This window comes from Myotis daubentonii, chromosome 5, assembly GCF_963259705.1.
Source record: "Myotis daubentonii chromosome 5, mMyoDau2.1, whole genome shotgun sequence".
NCBI classification, from domain to species: domain Eukaryota; kingdom Metazoa; phylum Chordata; class Mammalia; order Chiroptera; family Vespertilionidae; genus Myotis; species Myotis daubentonii.
This window is the reverse complement of record NC_081844.1, coordinates 76,111,807-76,130,771: the sequence shown is the minus strand read 5'-3', so window position 1 is coordinate 76,130,771 and position 18,965 is coordinate 76,111,807. Positions and strand designations below refer to the sequence as shown.

The 18,965-nt window shown below is 54.5% G+C and overlaps 1 protein-coding gene across 8 annotated transcripts in view; it reads left to right on the top strand.

The window, feature by feature from the left end:
* ACSL6 (acyl-CoA synthetase long chain family member 6) overlaps positions 1–18,965 on the top strand; it is a 56,845-nt gene that overhangs the window by 9,697 nt on the left and 28,183 nt on the right. For 4 of the 8 annotated variants that reach the window (XR_009453061.1, XM_059698315.1, XM_059698316.1 and 1 more), the window contains exons 2-9: positions 8,210–8,430; positions 11,339–11,453; positions 12,116–12,180; positions 12,446–12,547; positions 13,212–13,311; positions 13,855–14,033; positions 15,088–15,120; positions 16,408–16,459. Coding sequence is in view for 7 of the 8 variants with exons in the window: in XM_059698315.1 (XP_059554298.1) it covers positions 8,210–8,430; positions 11,339–11,453; positions 12,116–12,180; positions 12,446–12,547; positions 13,212–13,311; positions 13,855–14,033; positions 15,088–15,120; positions 16,408–16,459 (867 nt within the window). In the remaining variant the exon portion in view is untranslated. Of the gene's footprint in view, positions 1–1,182; positions 1,355–2,218; positions 2,501–8,209; positions 8,431–11,338; positions 11,454–12,115; positions 12,181–12,445; positions 12,548–13,211; positions 13,312–13,854; positions 14,034–15,087; positions 15,121–16,407; positions 16,460–18,965 lie in introns of those variants that run through there. The other 4 variants (XM_059698320.1, XM_059698318.1, XM_059698319.1 and 1 more) reach the window with 4 other exon arrangements.

Below are 18,965 nucleotides of genomic sequence, written 5' to 3'. Positions count from 1 at the left end.
TGAAAGTGTTGTTTGAGCCTGGCTTCCCAATGCTGTGGTCATGTGGGCGCATGGTCCTGACCAGGTCTTAGGGTGAGTGAGACTCTGCAGTGGTGCTCCTATGAGGATGTGGGGATGGGACGAGGCCGTGGAGGCTGCCTCCCACACCGAGTGAATTGCTCTGAGGAGGCATGTTCCCAGGGAGTTCGAGCTCGCTGGGACAGGGGCCCTGCACAATGGTCAGGCACAGCCAACCTCAGTTGGACCTTTCCACATTCAAGAGGCTTAATTGAACCTTCAGAGCTATAATCAGGCTCCTCGGGGAGGCCCTGTGGGTGAGCCACCCTGTAACCCAGCAACCCGGAATCATGGGCCCATCTCTCCTGGGGGATGTGAGTGGGGCTTGGGGAGGCTCTCCGCCCAGCTCTGCCCCAATCATTTGTGGTTCCGCTACTCTAATTAAAGCCCAAGAGGAAGATGGAGGGACAGCCCCTCTCACTGCTTAGATTGGTGTGAGTCCTGTGTGGACAGGGTGGATGCTGGGCCAAGGTCAGGATGATGGTGAGATGCGTGCTTTTTTTTTTTTTTAACCTAGCAACTGGGTCACACACTTCCTGTGCAGAATTGCTGTGGCTCCATGGCCCTGGCATTCTGTGTAGTTTTCTGTCAGCCAGGACCTTGGTTGTGTACACTGGATTTCCTATCCCAGAAGCAACCCTAAGCAGCATTAAAGCAGCGGTTCTCAACCTGTGGGCCATGACCCCTTTGGGGGGGGTCGAACGACCCTTTCACAGGGGTCGCCTAAGACCATCCTGCATATCAGATATTTACATTACGGTTCATAACAGTAGCAACATTACAGTTATGAAGTAGCAACGAAAATAATTTTATGGTTGGGTCACAACATGAGAAACTGTACTTAAAGGGCCAGAAGGTTGAGAACCACTGTATTAAAGGAAGCTTTTGTTTTTATTTGAAGACATCTCTGAATGGGGACCTGCCAAAAAGGAAGGGGAAGGGCTTTGTGGGCCAAAGGTGGGTCCTCGGGCATTTGTGTGTTTAAAGCTTCCTGCAGGTGATTGGGGGAGGCTGTGTCCGGGGCCTAGAGAGGCTTGTGCCAAATTCCCGGGGAGGACAGCTGGTGCAGGAAGCTCTCTCAGGTCATGGGTTGAGCAATAGACCTGCATCAGCCCCGGGGAAGATGTTGCAAGGTCTATGGGCTCTAGAGTTGCCAGGCAGGTTTACAAACCGCTCTCAAGAGGGAGCTCAGAGCACCGGGATGCTGGGTGATCTGAGATGGTCTTGATACAGAGGAGGTGAGCTGGATTTGGGTGGACAACAGTGGCTGGTCCTGGAAGGCTCGGAAGAACCCATTGTGAGTAGGGCCTGGAGAGGGTGGGGGGTGAGCTGGGCCCTATAGCCTGGACTTGCCTTTTCCTCTCTAGCAGTGGCCATCACATGCCTACTGTGTGCACAGCCACACGCTGGCCATGGAAGTAGGCTTGAGAATAGCCCATACCGGATCCTCCTCATCCCTTTCTCTGTGGAAACAGACCTTGCAGGAGTGACGCCCTGAGAGTCCCTCAGACCTCAGTGTCCCAGTCTGTCTGCCCAGGGAGCTCAGAACTTAGTTTTGGTTCCAGCAGGCCCAGGTGTGGATTTCCAGCTCCAGGACGGCCATCCCCCTAGAAGCCAGGAAAATCTCTCCAGGCGGGTATTAGGAGGACCGCTGTGCTGCCCGGGGTCTCCGAGCAGATGTTTTATCTGTTACTGTGCCCGGTTTCCTTCCTCTCCCTAAGTAGACTGTTGTGACCTTGTGGGGGTGGAGAGAGGAGGAGCCACTGGGAGGGGCTCGAGGTGGAGTCTCCTAGACAAGATGCAGGCCTCCTTCAGCACCCGAGACCTGGCATCCCCACCCCCATTCCCACTCCTTCCCACCCTCACCACTCCTGCCAGCTAAAGGTCCCCAGCCCATGGCTCAGGCCCTGCCCCTAGTTGGTGTCACAGATGGATGTGTAAAGAGGCTTTGTCCTAAGCAACCCATTTGGCAGACTCCAGGACTGAAGTGGGTAGGTGGCATGCAGAGGGGTGTGAATTGAGGCTCCTGCAACGTGGCAGAGTGGGGGTTAAGGCTGGGTTGCTTGGCTCTGAGTTGATCTGAGCTAGCACCGCCCAGTGTGCAGATGAAGGGGGGGCCAGAGGGGCCAGAGGGGCCCTTGAGGGACCAGAATCTTCTCATAGACCTGCTCTCTGCCCCCGGCCCTGCCAGATCTGCTCCCACGGCTGCCAGGGAGCCTCTGCCACCACTGCTAACGCCTCCAATACCACCCAGCTTCTCAGAGCAGGCGGCCTTTGCTGTCGGCCATCCCCAGGAGGGCAGACTTGGGGCAGGGCCTTCGCCACTTTTGTGCTTTGATCAAGATGTGGTAAGCTCTCCTCCTGGGCCCTACACGTCCTTTATAAATGGAGGCTGGTACTAGTGGGACCAGCTCAGCCACCTCCTCAGGAGCCCGCGGAAAAGGTAGGATGTGAATGCAAGTGCTTCTGCAAGTTGTTTTTGTGCCCTGATGGCTGGCAAAGGGATGGAGCAGTGGTTCTCAACCTTCCTAATGCTGCGACCCTTTAATACAGCTCCTCATGTTGTGGTGACCCCCAACCATAAAATTATTTTCGTTGCTACTTCATAACTGTAATTTTGCTACTGTTATGAGTCGTGATGTAAATATCTGATATACAGGATATATTTTCATTGTTACAAATTGAACATAATTAAAGCATAGTGATTAATCACAAAAACAATATGTAATTATATATGTGTTTTCTGATGGTCTTAGGCAACCGCTGTGAAAGGGTTGTTCGACCCCCAAAGGGGTCGCGACCCAAAGGTTGAGCACCGCTGGGATGGAGGAACCTCTTCAACTAACTACTGTCTACTGAGTGTTTCCCTTTCTGTGTGCCTGGTACTGCACTCTCTGTCCATAGCTTGTTTGAGATGAGGCCCAGAGGGTGAAATGACTTGTCCAAAGTCATACAGTTATCAAGAGTCCGAGTCAGGGTTTGGACCCAGGTCAGTCCAGCACCAGAACTCCCTTGGGGCCCTTTCCCTAGCTCATTTGTTGGGGACCGTAGGCCCTAGAAGAGATGGTGATTCCTCCCCCCTCCCCCACCAGCTAGTCATTGGGAGTTGGGCAGGTTCTTTGATGATCTGGTGGCTTGCCTTGTGCTTCCCCACCCTTTCTGAAGGCCTCAGAGGTTTTCAGAAACCCTGGGCTGCGTCACAATACCCCTCTCCACTGTAGGCTGACACAGAGGTGAAGTTGGGGTGATTCTAAGCGGAGGGAAGAATCTGAGGATCATGGAGGGTCTCAGTGCCAGCATGAGGAGTTAGGATTTTTGTCCTATTGCAGTGGGGAGCCAGATGAGGTTTTCGAGCAGAAGTGTGATAGGATCACATCTGTGTATCGGGGAAGTAACTTTGGTATCCGTGTAAGCACTGATCAGAGCCAGGAGATGGGTGAGGAGGCTGGTGCGGGAGTCTGGACTGTGCTCAGTGGTGGCTGCACCAGGCAGGGGCTATGGGGGTGGAGAGAATGGTCAGTTTGAGAGGTTTAGGAGGTGGTGCTTATGGAGCCATTGAGCTAGACTATGAGGTCTAGAGGGTGGGGCTTAGAAGGCTAGACCAGCAGAGGGTTCTTGAAGCCAGGCCATGGGCCGCAGGGCCATCTCCACAGGGAGGTGCTCTGAGTGGGGCTTTGCCTCCATCACGCTGACACCTTGGAGCCACCATACTTCCTGCCAGGGCCCCCTTCTTCCCATTCCCTCCCTCCCTGGATTTTGAGAGCTACAACTTCACCACCCACCTTCCATGTGCCCTGAGTCAGCAGAGGACATGGTGAGTGGGGGAGTCCTAGGTCCCCCCAACCTGTTAACACCACTTGGTCTTTGGACTCGTCTGTGTTGTAGAAGAGGAAGCTAGTTCCTACCTAGGGCTGGGTCCTCCTGCCAGGTAAATATTTACAAACACTCACAGCCGCTCACTTGGCAACAGCAGCACTACTGAGGGTCCCTTGGGTGCCCCCCCCAACCCCATGCCCCAGGCTGCTGCAACCAGGATCCCCTTCTGGGCATGGAAGGAGGCAGCCATGGCTGGACCCCAGGGACCACCAAGCCCCACCCCAGGTGGGCAGAGAGGGTGTGGAGGTCGGAGGAGGCAAAGGCCCTGTGATGTAATGAGATGAGACCAGACTCCCAGGCCTAGGTTTGCCCTGCCCCTTGCAAACAGCTTGGTGGCTCAGGCTGGCTCTGAGACCCATGTCGTTAGAGGACATGAATTTTCAGTTCTGCCCGACAATAGCTCCCAGGTCTGAAGGGAATCTCAGGGTAAATGCAAGCAGTTGCGACTGTGTCTGAGAAGACCAGTGAGCCTGGAAGAATGACACCCTCTGGTCACTGCCCAGCCAAAGAGCGGTACAAGGCCAGCCTCAGGGTAGAGGAGCTGCCGCCACCTGGAGATCTCCTTAGTGGTAGGTACTAAGTAAGAGCCCAGGGAAGAGTGGGTGGCCAAGCCCTTTCCATCACCTGCCATCACCCCAGGTGAGTGGGCTGGGGGGAGAAGGACCCAGCCTTGAGAAGACAGCAAGTTCTTGATGTGAGGCCAGAAGGGAGCCCACCCACAGAGTGTGCATGCCAAAGAACAGTGACTGGCCTAACCAGCTTGGTCCTACTTACAGGCTCTGGTGGCCCAGTGCGGCCCCCTGCCTTCTACAACCTGGGCCTGGGCTCTTCTGAGCAGAACTGGAGCTGGGTTTTTGTTGGTTCAGCACTACTGCAAAGGAGAGCATGGGTGGTGGGTATGGATGGTGCAGTGTTGGCAGGGGTGGGGTGGCAGTACAATGCAAGGCAGTGGTTTGGGAGGCTGTTATCTGGGGCTCGAGTCCTGGCTCCCTCACTCACTGACTGTGTACCTGTAAATGGTAGGTAATTTCTTCAATGGAGTCTCTGTGTTCCCCACTTTATACTAAGTCCAGGCAGCTGTTGTGAGGATCCAACAGTGCAGTGTATAGGCAAGGGCTTTCCAAGCCCTAGGAATTCAGGAAGTTTAGACAAGTTCTGTTCCCTCTCCTGAGGACTGTCACACTTTGGTGAAAGCTCAGTACATCTGGGAGACCATCTTCAGACTTGTGGCACTGACCCTTGTATAAGATTTCATGTGTTCAGGACTTTTTCCTGAATAGAAGATTGAGTTTGCTAAGTGTTCAATGAACTCTCTCAACTCCAGCCTTTGTATATTTGCTTCCCTCTGCTTAGGACACCCTTCTCTTTTGATCCTTCTGTCTCGGCCAAAAGCCTGCTGTGAGCCCCCACACCTGAACTGGGCACCTCCTCTGGCTCTTCATGCCTGATCACAGCCCAAATCAACTGCACAGCACTGTCCGCTTCCTCATGTATCTTCCCCAGGGGACTGAAAGCAGGCCCACATCTGGCTTATCCCAGTGCCTAACACTGAGCTAGATGAGAGTGCAGACCTCTAGGTGAATGCATGGGTGGGTGAGTGGATGGATGGGTAGATGGGTAGGTAAGTGGGTAGGTGAATAAGTGGATGGGAGGTAGGTGGGGAGATGGATGGGTGGGTAGGTTAGTGGATGAATGGGTGAATGGGTAGGTGGATGAATGGATGGGTAGATGGATGGGTGGGTGGGTGGATTGATGAGTGAGTGGGTGGATGGGTGGTGAGTGGGTAGGTGAAAGAGTGTATGGACAATGGATGGATGGATGAATGGATGGATGGATGGCTTTTGCCATTCTGGGCTGTACTCTGTGAAAACCCCAGCATTGCAGCAGATGCCACAAAGCCCATGTTCAATTATAGCTTAGAGCCTGTGAGCAACTGACAAGGCCCAGGGACTGGTGATAGAGAGGTTCCAGGATTTTCTCTAAAACTTTTGGAACCATACAGCTGAGCTTTTAAGGGCTTGGCAGGGACTTTTTGGGGCTTGGCTTCCCAGCCCATTGAGTTAGTTTCGCCCATTAGGTAAAACGTCAATCAGCTCAGGGTCCGACCTGAGTGCTTGTGGGATATCTGATGGGCCTGGCTGTGACTTGGTCTCTTCATCTGCATCTTAAGGAAGTAAATGTCCCAAGGAAGCAAGGTGGCCACTGGCCAAGACCCTCTGCAGAGCAGTTTGCCATGATGAATTCACTGTGGTCCATAGCTGAGCCTCTGCTTTGCAGATGAAGAACCTGGGTTTGATCATATGCCAGGAGCGGTTCATTCCTCAGAACTGATCTAGCTCAAGGAGGCTGCTGGTAAAACTGGATTTCTGGCTCAGGAATTCAGAGAGATGCTCTGGCTGGCTAGGGGCTCACTTTCTCTGCTCTCTAGGAGCACCCAGAGCCTCTGGGCGCCCAGGATTCAGGCAGCCGCTGTACCATCAGTAGAGCATAAACTCCTGTGGGGCCACAGTGCCTGGGCCCAGCCACCTCTGCCCAGTGCTTGGACCAGCCTGGCTGAGCAGCCTCCTTGGTCTGACAAGCAACCCCTTAGCCATCTCTTTGGTCCCAGCATGTCTCTAACTATGCCAGATACAGTATAAGGAACTTGACATGCCTGAGTGATCCTACCCTATTTTAAAGAAGGGGAAGTGGAGGTCCAGAGAGGTAGAATACGCTCAACCTTGTGTAGCTTCTAAGTCAGCGGTTCTCAACCTGTAGGTCACAACCCCTTTGGGGGTCGAACAACCTTTTCACAGGGGTTGCCTAAGACCATCGGAAAAGACATATATGATTACATATTGTTTTTGTGATTAATCACTATGCTTTATGTTTAATTTGTAGCAAAATACATCCTGCATATCAGATGTTTACATTACGATTCATAACAGTAGCAAAATTACAGTTATGAAGTAGCAACGAAAATAATTTTATGGTTGGGGGTCACCACAACATGAGGAACTGTATTAAAGGGCTGCAGCATTAGGAAGGTTAAGAACCACTGTTCAAAGTGAAGGAGGAGGGATTTGAACCGAGGAACTTTACTCACTTTCTCTGCAATGACTTTGCACATCACTGACTTCATCTCTGGTGTGGTGATGTTACCATTTAGTACAAATACCATTTATTGGTGTTCAGCAGATCTCTGCTCCCTCATGAGTCAAGCAATTGCTGTTTGGCTCGTATCCCCTGGCTGCAGAGTGGCTGCTGGGTTTCTTATTGTTTCCCAAGAAGGGAAACCACAGCCATGCTTCCAAAGGTCAAGGGACAATGCAGAGGGTGCCTGTGGATGGTGCATGGCAGCCTGGAGCCACCTCCTCCCTCCCCTCTCCCCCTGCACCGCCCCCTGCCCCAACCCCTGCTAGGCCTCATAAGGCTGGCAGACCTGTAGATGTCATGCAACTGCACCTCTCTGTCACCTCCTTTTTCCTCTGAACATTAGCTGATGGGATCCCAGGGAGGACAGCACAGGTGGGGACAGCTGTGCCTCCTGGTGCTTGCTCTAGGATAGTACAGAGCCACAGTGCACAGCGGTCAGCAGCCTGGGGCTAGCAGAGCAGTGGCTGGGCCCCACCCCAGCTTCTCATGATGCTGGGTGCCAGCATTACCTCTGGCCCTGGTAGGTCTTTGGGCCAGGGCTTGGGCCCGGGGAGACCCCATTTTGGGTCACCTATAGGACCCTTGGCAGGTAGGTGTCAGGGCTAGTCTGGGGGCTCTGGGCCTTGTCTTCTCTGTCTTCCTCAGGTCAGGGCCTGGGGCTAGGAGCTTTGAGATGGAGTGGAAGGACTCTGTACCCCTTCAGTCTGGGCACTATACCAGGTGTACTCACAGCCATCTGCTCTCTCTACACCCCAGCAGCAAAGATAAGCAAAACACTGTGACCACACAGCAGAGGCAGAGCACCTGGGCCCCCGGGCTCAGGAAGTATTGACTCCAGAGCTGTTAGAACCCCTGGAAGATATGGAAGCAGCTATCAGTCGTGGCCCAGGGCCTGAGCATATGGTTCTCAGGAAAACTGGTTGGATGACTGACTATCAGGTGTGACTGCTAAGTGTTCCGGCCTCTCGCCTTCCAGGCATCCAGCTTCTGAATGCCTGTGCTGCACCAGGAGACTACACGCCACTAGCCCAGGGCCTGCCCCACAGTATATTTGGCTAAGGTCATTGTGTCACTTGCGATCCAAGACAGGTGGGAGGACACACCCAGGCCTTCTCCCTCACCCGCCTCTTGTTTCCTGCAGAATTCATTCTCTTGCTTCTGGAGAAGATGCAGACACAAGAGATTCTGAGGATGCTGCGGCTGTCCGAGCTGGGCGACTTGGGCCAGTTCTTCCACAGTCTTTCAGCCACCACCCTCATGAGTGTGGGCGCCCTGGCCGCCATCCTTGCCTACTGGTTCACTCACCGGCCCAAGGCCTTGCAACCACCGTGCAACCTCCTGATGCAGTCAGAGGAAGTGGAGGTGAGCAGGGTTCCAGCAGTCAGCTGTGGAAAACAGTGGGCAGAGGACAGGCACCTCAAAGGTAGAAGCCAAAATTGTGGCTTATTGGACCTGAGATGGCTCAGAGAATCTTGATTTCCCCTGGTAGCCAGCCAGCAAGCCCCATTGGCCTTGGGCAGGGTCTCCTACTAGATGCTCCTCTGCCTCTCCCAGACTTTCAGCCTTGGGCAGGGCCTCGACCCCGGCTTCTACTTTGCCTCGGCTTCTTGAATAGGGGCCTTGGCTCATTGGTGCCTCAGTAGGAGACCTAAGCAAGTTCTCAGGTGGCTGGCAGGCCAGTTCCCTTCCGGACTCTCCCTGTGCCCAGCCCTGGTCTGCTGCTATGACCCAGAGCTGAGCCCACCCCAGCACCCCGCCCTCCCGGGCCACACAAGATGAAGAAGGTGCAGTGGCCCACCCTGGACAAGGGTGTTCTAAGCTCAGTCCAGAAGGACCAGTGATATTTATTTTTCTATTAAGTTTATGGGATTTATTTTGCCTTTAAAAATTTGCCTTTTTCTGAACTTTAACTCTATACATTTTGAATAGATAAGATATTCACACAGTTCAAGAGGATCGAAGAGACACAAACTGAAAAGCTTCCCCCGTCTTCCCCTAGCCTCCCAGTTCTCCTCTCCTGAGAACCATGTTAACAATTGTCCATGAGAGAATGTATAGGTATCCACTCCCTTTTTAATGATATCATGCTGCATCCACTGGCTTTTTTCTCTTGATGGTACATCTTGGTGAGCATAAACATGGCAGAGTTCTGCCTGGTGGGGGAGGGCAGAGATAGGGCCGGGACCTCTGGGCACTTTCTAGCAGAAAGAATGATGTGTGCAAAGGTACAGGTGTGTGATAATGCAGGTGTGGGCTGTGGGAAGTGGTGATTCTTATGGGATGGCTGGGCAGTGGAGAGAGGCTGTGGATGGGCTAGCAGAGTGATGACAAGAATGGCCTTTGGTGACCTTGGGTTTGAAGGCTGACTGTACCTCTCTAGCCATATGGTCTTGGCAGTGTGTTAACTCTCTGGGCCTCAGTTTCCTCCACAGTAATAAAAAGAGCATTGCTTCCTGAGCCTGTGGTAGGATTTGCTGAGATGATACAGAGAAAGCACTAAAATGAGTTGTTTTGGGTAAGTTTAGAATGACAACTCACCTGGACAGGCCAACAAGGCCAAAGTCACATGAACTGGGCAGGGACCTGGGAGGGGGGGCGTCATGGACTTATTTTGGGTCTTCAGTAGTAGGGACAGTTTGTGCCATGGAAGGGTAACTGTGGCAGAGGCAGGTGTGAGGAGGCAGGCACATGGGGTGTCTGGGCTGGAGGTGACAGTGATCTGGATAGGGTCTGGATGGGGAGTGGCCCTGGCTCAGTGTGGGGGGCCCACATGGGCACAGTGTGTGGAAGGCCACCCTTCCTGGAAGACTGAGCCCTCCCTTGCCTCTCACCCAGGAGCACAGAAAGCCAGAGTGGGTGCAGTGGAGTAGGCAGAGGAGAAAGTGGAAATGAGGTAAGGCGGGCCCAGATCATATAGGGCCCGGTAGCATTTACTGTGTGCTACAGAGTGAGAAACATAATTTGGATCGTGTCACTCACCCCACCTTAGAATCCTCCCCTGGTTCCACATTGCCCTCAACCCAAGGCCAGACTCCTTGCCTTGATCCGCAGTCTCTCTGGCCTGCATTTATCACTTGGAGCTCCACGAGTTGCCCACTGTTTCCCAAATGCACTTGTGTCTCCTGCCCCTGCATTTGCATTTTCACTTACTCTTGGTCTGGCAAGACTACCATTTCCTGCTCCTCATTCTGCCTCCTATGCCTCCTTCAAAACCCAGCTCAGCAGCCGTTCCCTGACACACACACCTGAACCTCTTCTGTCCCTGGCATGCTCTCTTGCTCTGTCCTTGTTGTCACCCGATTGCTGTCCAGGTCTGATGGCATTTGTCCCCAGCTTCCCTCATCGGTGGGCCTGTTGCTCAGGAAGCAGACACCGGCCAAGCAGAACTTTCCATTACCAAACAGTTGAGAACTGCCCGTGGTTTTGAGTTTGGCTGTTTTATGGCTCTCAGACATTTTTCCTGAGACCTGATGTATCAAGAGATGGCGGGCCATGGGTCAGCCCAATGGAGCCCAAATCGTGCTCAGAGAAGAGATGGAGCTGTGGTACTGAAGAGTTCTGGGTTTGGGGAGTCTGAGGAGGGGTGGCAGGGTGGCAGGGGAGGAGGCGCAAGAGGCCAGCTCCTCTCCCAGGACCTCACTGCTCTGTGCTCTCCACAGCCTCCTAGGCCTCTCAGTTCCTGGGAAAGTACCTTCAGCTAGTCCTCAGAAAATTCAGTTACGTGAATGACAGATGGCGTTCAAATGATTCTTAACCTAGAGGAATAGCCGCAGCAGATGATGGATGGGCTGAGGGGGATACCTTGGCAGGTTTGATCATGAAGTCAGGCATTGTCTAACTCTAGCCAACACTCTCTGCTCCATTTATGAATGGGACATAGGTGGTATGAGCAGCCAATGAAATTCTGGACATTTGTATATGCTGACCTGGTGTGTGGATTCTGTGTGTGTGTGTGTGTGTGTGTGTGAGAGAGAGAGAGAGAGAGAGAGAGAGAGAGAGAGAGAGAGAGAGAGAGAGGTGTACTGGGCCTGTGTGCATGAGCCTGTGTTTGTGTGTGGGTGCATACAGGTCAGGTGTGTATAAGCCATGTGTACGTGAACTTGTATATAGTTTGTGTGTATACAGTCCAAGTGTGTATGAGTGCACACAGCATGTCCCAGCCCCAACTGGGTGTGTATCCAAGCTGTGTACAGACTGGTGCATGCTGGGGCTCTCTCCTCAAGCCTCTGCCTGCCTCAGCCAGCTTCTCTTGCCTGTGCTTGGCTTGTAGGGCAGTGGTGGGGCCCGGCGATCCGTGATTGGGGATGGCCCTCAGCTGCTCACCCACTACTACGATGATGCCAGGACCATGTACCAGGTGTTCCGTCGTGGGCTTAGCATCTCAGGTGAGAGGAACCATTGGGGTGTGCAGGAGCTGCGGCAGGTGGGGGTGAGCCAGCATGGTGCCAGGGGCATGGCAGATAAACGGTGCCCAGGTTCAGAGAAGAGAAGCCACTCTTGGCCCTCTGCCCATCCAATCAGAGAAGTAGCTGCATTATGTGGCCAAAGGGTTGACCTCAGCTTTGTTCCAGCCCCGGGACTAACTGACCTTAGGCGGTCGCTTAGCCCATACTCTGTATCTTCCATTGGCAGCCCCTGGGGAGCCTTGAACCGCCAGACCACTGGCTGGGCATGATTCTGAACCCAAGCCTCTGAGATGTCTGGATGACCCTGAGTATGAGCCAAAGGGAGGTGGTTGCAGAGAGGCAAACTGCCACCTCTGCCCAGTGGCCCCAGGTCTCCATGTTCTCTGGGGCTGCATCACACAGGTCCTGGTGGGAACCAGCCCTGTGCCAGCCCCCATTCCTGGACCTCCCTGAGCCCCAGGGTGATGCCATGCTTGTGTACTTTAGGCCTTCTGGGGGTTCAGCAGGTCAGATAGGCAGCTGTGGGGGGGAGTTCATTTGGCCCATGGACCACCCCACACTATGGGGCGTCCATTTGGGTGTTTGCTGGCACCTCCACCCTACCCTCCTCCTTTGCACAAGGCCTGTTTCTCTCTCTGCAGGGAATGGACCGTGTCTTGGCTTCAGGAAGCCCAAGCAGCCTTATCAGTGGCTGTCCTACCAGGAGGTGAGTGATAGAGGACAGGCTCCACTCTGTCTGCCCTCCCAGGCCTGGCACTTGAGGGGCTTGCAGGCACCCTGCTGGGTCTCAGAAGGTCATATTTTCCTTGCCTGGCCTGTCTGCCAAACTCCTGGCAGCAGCTCACATGGCTGCCAGTCACCTGCGTGGGGAGTTGGGGAGGTCTCTCAACTTGTAGGAGTCCTCCCTGGGGGTCTCCCTCCTCTGCTGAAGACTCCTTGCTTTCTCATCTCTTCCCCACATCCGTGTGCAGGTGGCCAACAGGGCTGAATTTCTAGGATCCGGACTTCTCCAGCACAATTGTAAAGCATGTACAGATCAGTTTATTGGTGTTTTTGCACAAAATAGACCAGAGGTGAGTATTGACCTTGACTGGTTTTAAAAGTATCGATGGAGTAGGGGGTTGGGCCCTGCCCCACTGTTTGTAGGGCCACACCCTCCTGCTCCCGTGGCTTTGTCCCTAATCAGGGATGGACATCCCAGCCAAGCTCCATCCGCACCCCACCCAGTCCAACACACAGTTGCTCCCGGAGCCAGGGGAAAGGAAGAGCCTGGGGAAGAAGCCCATGCCAGCCCTGGAAATTGGCATGGGGTTGTTTGGGTCCCAGAATTCCCTAGAGCAAGCATGGTATAGAACAGGGGTCCTCAGACTTTTTAAACAGGGGCCAGTTCACTGTTCCTCAGACCGTTGGAGGGCCGGACTATAGTTTAAAAAAAAACTATGAACAAATTCCTATGCACACAGTGGCGGCAAAAACACCCGGCCGGCTGGATAAATGTTTTCGGCGGGCCGCATGTGGCCCGCGGGCCATAGTTTGAGGACCCCTGGTCTAGAAGGCTGTGCATGAGCAGGCACAACCCATTGGCCTCTCGGATTCCTTGCCACATGCAGAGGGCCCAGAAAAGAGCCCTCTCATCGCAGGATCTAGAGCAAGGACCCTGGTTGCCAGGGTTTCAGGGAAGTACAGCCCTCCTATCTGCTCTGTGTTCTCCCACCCCTGACCCACCTGTCTTCACAGTGGATCATCGCAGAGCTTGCCTGCTACACGTATTCTATGGTGGTGGTCCCGCTCTATGATACCCTGGGCCCTGGGGCTATCCGCTACATCATCAACACAGGTGAGCCCACCACTGCCCCTCCCTGCCGCTGGCATCTAGCCCCTGGCCACAGCCTCTCAGGTTATGCCAGTCGTCTAACACTAATCAGAAGCGTTTTGCTTCTACTCTCAGAGAGCACCAGGGGCTTCCACCTTGGCCCCTGAGTGGCTTCCTGAGTCCAGCTGCCCCCAGTTAGACTTCACCACCAGGCTCCTTCCACAGGGCCTAGCTGCCAAGAAGGAGCCTCTGCACCAGCCCCCACATGGGCTGCCCGCCTCTGTGGGTCACTGCAGCTGCGGGCAGACGCTGCTGGTGGTAAATATCTCAAGCGACCCGGCATGATAGAGGCTGAGCCAGCAGCAAAGGGCTGGTTGGAAACCGCTCCAGGAGGTGCCGTGGCCTTCTGCCCTTGGCTCCATCCAGCCTCCATGCACATAAGACAGAGGGCCTGTCTTGCCTATTTCCTTACACACCAGCTGTGGCACCCATAGCCCCTGATTCTGGTGCCCGGCATGTGCTGCCGGCCCACAGTCACAGCCTGACTCTCTTGGATGGTCCCTGCAGCTGACATCAGCACCGTGATAGTGGACAAACCTCAGAAGGCCCAGCTCCTGCTGGAGCATGTGGAGAGGAAGACGATTCCAGGACTCAAGATGATCATCCTCATGGACCCGTTTGAGGAAGCTCTGAAAGACAGAGGGCAGGGGTGTGGAGTGGTCATTAAGTCCATGCAGGCTGTGGAGGTGAGGGCTGCTTCTGTCTGAGCTGTTTGCTGGGCCAGCGTAGGCCTCCCCACTCCCCTCAGGCCCTGCGCAGTAGCAGCTGAGCCCAATTCTGCCCTATGGGATCTAGGCCCCTGGGTCCTTCATTTGGCCACCAAGCCAGAGTTGCCAATTACCTGCCCCTCGGGTAGATGCCATGGGCTATTAGGCCACGTGAGGGTTGAGACAGAGCAGGCTGCACGGGGCTGGTGGTGGTTGGTGGGGTCAGTGCCCACAGGCATCCTCTGGGCTCAGTGGCTGGCACAGTTAATGACACAGGCACACCAGGGGAGTGGTGGTGTCAGCCTCCCCATTTCCAGCTAGCCACAGCCATCGTCTGCCTGAGCCTGAAGATTGTAGACCTGAGGTCTAGGAGTCAGGGAGAGGTTCTTGAAATGTGTCCCAGACCCCTAGCAACCAGCAGAATCTGTTTTTCTGTGCGTGGCCTCCCCAAAGATATCAGGTTGGTGGCAGCTGGTGCCTGCTGGAGTAACACAGGAAATCCTGGCCTCCAGGGCCTCAGGCCCTGCGCAGTAGCAGCTGACCCAATTCTGCCCTATGGGATCTAGGCCCCTGGGCCCTCCAGTTCCCCTCCTTTCTCCCTGCTCCTAACTGTACCCATGTCTGTATACTTGCACCCTTCATGGCTTAGGGGCCACATCTGTGCTGGCAACCCCTATCCACCCCTCTAGGCCTGACTAATCTGGAAGCCCAGGCCACCCAGCCACTCTGTCCTGAGCATGTGTCCAGATGTACCATGGGCACCTCAAGCTGTCTGCCCCACTGTGCATGTGCACAGCGCCTGGCCTCTCCCTGGGCCTCAGGCCCCATCTGTAATGTGGCGGGGGTAGCCTAAGCCTAGATGTGTATCTGAGGAGAGGCCACTGAGGTGGTGAAATGGGCCTCGTCTAGGCAGAGAATCCTGAACTCCAGGGCTTGGTGCAGGAGCAAGGCATACTGTGAAGTTTGTTTATTTATTTATTTTATTATCAATGACAACTTCTGAGCACTTAAAATCAGTATTTTCCTCCTCTAGGAGTGCGGCCAACAGAATCTTCACGTTCCTGTGGTGAGCTCACCTGCCAGCAGGTCTTGGTTGAGCAGGATGGTGTGTGGGGCCTGTGCGCAGGGCTCAGTAGACAGGCCAGATCAGCAACCCCGCGGTAATAAGGAACGCCTTCGAGCAACTCAGGAAGTGCCACTCGGAGTGCCCGGGACTTCTGTGGGCGAGGGTCCCCAGAGAGACCTGGAACCAGGAATCCGACGTTTGGGAGGAGGAAGAAAGGGCAGCCAGTCCTGGCCACCCTTAGTTCTACAGGAACTTTTCCCCTGTGACGTCTTCCTTTTCCCTTTGAATGTAGTGAACCCCCCAGAGGATGGGATGGACAGAAGCAGCAACAGAACCCGTAGTGGACTCTGGGGCCGAGTGGCCAAGTGGCTTCTGCTGTCTTTGTTCATCTTTTCTGTGTGTCATCCCCAGTGATGTTGCCTAGGGTCAAATCACCAGTGAGACTTGCTGCTCCCTGGAGGGGCTGTTCAGGGGTTTTCAGCTTTCTGACAAGGCCTCCTGCCTCCAGCCCTCCTCCCAACAAAGGCCTCCCCACTCCCTTCAGCACCCATGAGCTTTCTCATCCACAGGCCTAAGCAGGCCACAGCCCCATTTCCCAGGACCCTTCACCAGTAGCCCCTGGTGTGTGCCCACCTCGAAGCCATCGTGCCCCAGCCGTAGGGAGCTGCTCTAAGAACAGCCCCCCGGCCTCTCGTGCCTCTGCCTGTTAGGGCTAGTTCCTCACCCTCCCTTCATCTGGAAAGATCTTGCTTGTTTTTCAATCTCTACTTATGTCACCTTCTCTGGAAAGCCATCCTCTATGTGTAAGCAGTTGTAGTGGACTCTTCCCAGTGAGCCCAGGACTCCGTGCCCGGTGCCAGGGCAAGGGCCTGATGCAGAGCAGTCTTGGTGACACCGTGGGCAGCTTAGTTCCCTGGACTACACGTCCCATTCTCAAGCCTAACCACAGCCACTGGGGAGAAAGTAGGAAGGAAGGAGGGAGCTGGGTCTCATCCACTCGAAAGGTCAGATCTTTAGCTGAGGCTTAGATGTGGCCACTGCAGCCCCATTCCATCTAGATTTCACCCCAGACTCAAGGCAGCAGGACCGGGCGTGTGGACAGGTGGATGGCCGTGCCCCAGCTTCTTTTCCCCTTTCCTGGGGACTTGCCTGCCTGCAGGACACGGGCACACAGATGTGCCGACACACAGTACACAGAGGGGCTGGCTGGTGGAGGGGCCCAGGGCTCTTAGTCCCTGGCTGGCCACATCCGGTCTCTTTAACACACATCTCTTCTCACCTCTGCAGCCCCCAAATCCCAGTGACCTCTCCATTGTGTGTTTCACAAGCGGCACAACAGGTAAGCGGAAGCACCCAGGTCACCAGCCAGGGCCACCGGCACCCTTCCCTGGCAGCCTGGTCAGGTGACGGCAGAAGTCTCTGGTGCCCTCCGGCGTGGGCTGAGCCTTGTGCGGTGCCTGGCTCCAGACGTTGGGTCCCTCCTGCTACTCCCAGTGCTTTCTCACACATGGGCCCAGCACAGCGCAGCACAGGATGGCTGGATGCAGATGGGCAGGTGTGGACTGGGAGGCTCAGGGTGGGGCTTGCCACTTCCTGGAGCTGGAGCCAGAGGAGGCTGGGCTGCTGGGTCACATCATTCCTCCATGAGAAGCAGCTCTTACCCTTCGCTTCCTGGTCTTTGTGTCAGGGACTGCGGAAGGAGTGTTGGGGGTGGTGTCCGAGAGCCACTTCCCGGGGGGGCCATAAGTCAGTCATGTAACCCTCTGCCACCATTGTTCCTGGTTTCTCATCTGTGCTGAGGATGGTTAAAGGTGCCAAGTAGGAGATGGGAAGGTGTATAAAAGGGAGTGCAGGTGCTCTGCAGGCTGGAGCTGGTGCCACGGTCACGGCTGTCAGGAAGAGGACAAGGGAGGCGAATGCACTGCGTGCCTGGTGCTGACAGAGGGCACACGTGTCAGCATCAGCATCAGCGGGAACAGACAGCAACGGCTTCCTGGGGGAGGCACAATGCGCACAGGCACAGCCTTTCACAGACTGCAGTGCCCCGGTCACCCGCTCACTGCGCCACTGGCGCCTCAGCACGGCCTGTGAGATGAGCAGGTATGGGGCTGTCCCAGCAGACACACCAGCAAATGGAAGCATTGGACCTGTGCCCTGCTCTGCCAACTCCCAGCCCAGTCAGTGTTCTTCCCATCGCTGCCTCCATCTCATCTGATGACGTGAGAAGTTACTTGCAATGCCCTAAATGGGCAAGAAGTTTCTCGCCATCTTTCTCCACCCTGAAGACTGGCCCACCTTGTTGATAGCTCTTGGTGGGCAGTGAACTGGCCCCCCACCCCCCCCAAAGCCTTCTGCAGATACAGAGCTAAGGCACCCTGCCCATATGGATAATTGTGATCAACATAACTTTATTGAATCGAGATGGATTTTTAAAATATATTTTTTATTGATTTCGGTGAGAGAGGGAGAAACATTGATGTGAGAAACATCATTTGATTGCCTCCTGTATGCTCCCGGACTGGGGATGTAACTTGCAACCTGGGCATGTGCCCTGACAGGGAATGGAATCAGCGACCTTTTGGTGCATGGGACAATGCTCAACCAAGTGAGCCACATGGGCCAGGGCTCGAGATGGATTTTTGCCATTAACTCAAGTGGGTCTGAGAATTCCCACACACTGCTAAGCCCCGTTAGAGAAAAAGTAACACAGCACTCGCTCACCGGGAGCTGGCATCCAGAGCCAGCGCAGGATTCAGAAATGCCCTTCAGGCTTATGTTGCTTTGTGTCATGAGTTTTACAACATAACATTTTGGTGACATGTCCCTCTGCCCTGCCTGGGTTAGGGAGCAGGTCTGCTGTGGCCTTTAGCTTTCGGCCCTTGCCATTCAAGACTGCCCTCAGGCTGTTAACAGGTCACTCTGCCACAGATGCTGCCCCGTATCTGGAAAAGAACTTATGGTGCATAAATGTGCTGTTGCCCATCTGGAGATAACAGGCCTCACATCCAGTGGTTTCCCAGATGATGGGATCAATCGAAAGCTGAGCCATCCTGCCCAGGCTTTGTGTCTGCAATGTGGTGGGGATTTGCAGTGGGGTGGGGGTTGGGGGGGGGTGTACAGAACTGGAAAACAGGTGGTGATTAGTGCCACACCTCCCACTCCAGTGGGGTGTCTGGTGCCAGGACAGAGCTGGGCAGTGAGCAGGCCTCTTGCCTGATGTCACCCTGCCTGGCTGCACGCTTGGATTTCCTTGATGTTGCTCTAAGCCTGTGCTGTGCCTCTGGTCATCATCTCCCTGTCAAGCACATGAGCCACACATGTCCTTGGCATCACAGCCCGGGTGTGGCTTCCCTTCCACACCCAGTGTCCCAGCGCCCAGCTTCATCAAGAGCTACGTTGTTCTCTCAGTGGGAGAGATGGAAAATGTGATCAGAACCTGACATGTGGCTTGTGGTTTTGGTGGTGGAATCATTCTGGAAAGATTTTCTTCTCCGCCATGATGGGACTTAATTCAGAATTACAAGTGTTCCAAACTATGAATCAGTCCGCTTGCCTGCGACCTCTCCCTTCCTGGCTGGGCTGACTGCTGGCCTGGTGAGGAAGGCGTATCCTGCCCTTCCTCTCTTCCTGTCGGGTGTTCCTCCTCCTCCTCCCTGGCTAGTGGAGGCTCCTACCTTCTCGTACCACGTGCAGGTGGGGAGGGTGAATAAATGAGAAGGGGAAGCTGGGAGATGGTTTGAGAAAGACGTTTAAAACTTGCTCTTTGTTTCATGGGTGATTGCTGATTCAGTGTAATGCTCTTCATTTCTACTCACTAGCCCCTGATTACAGCTTTCTGGTGAGGG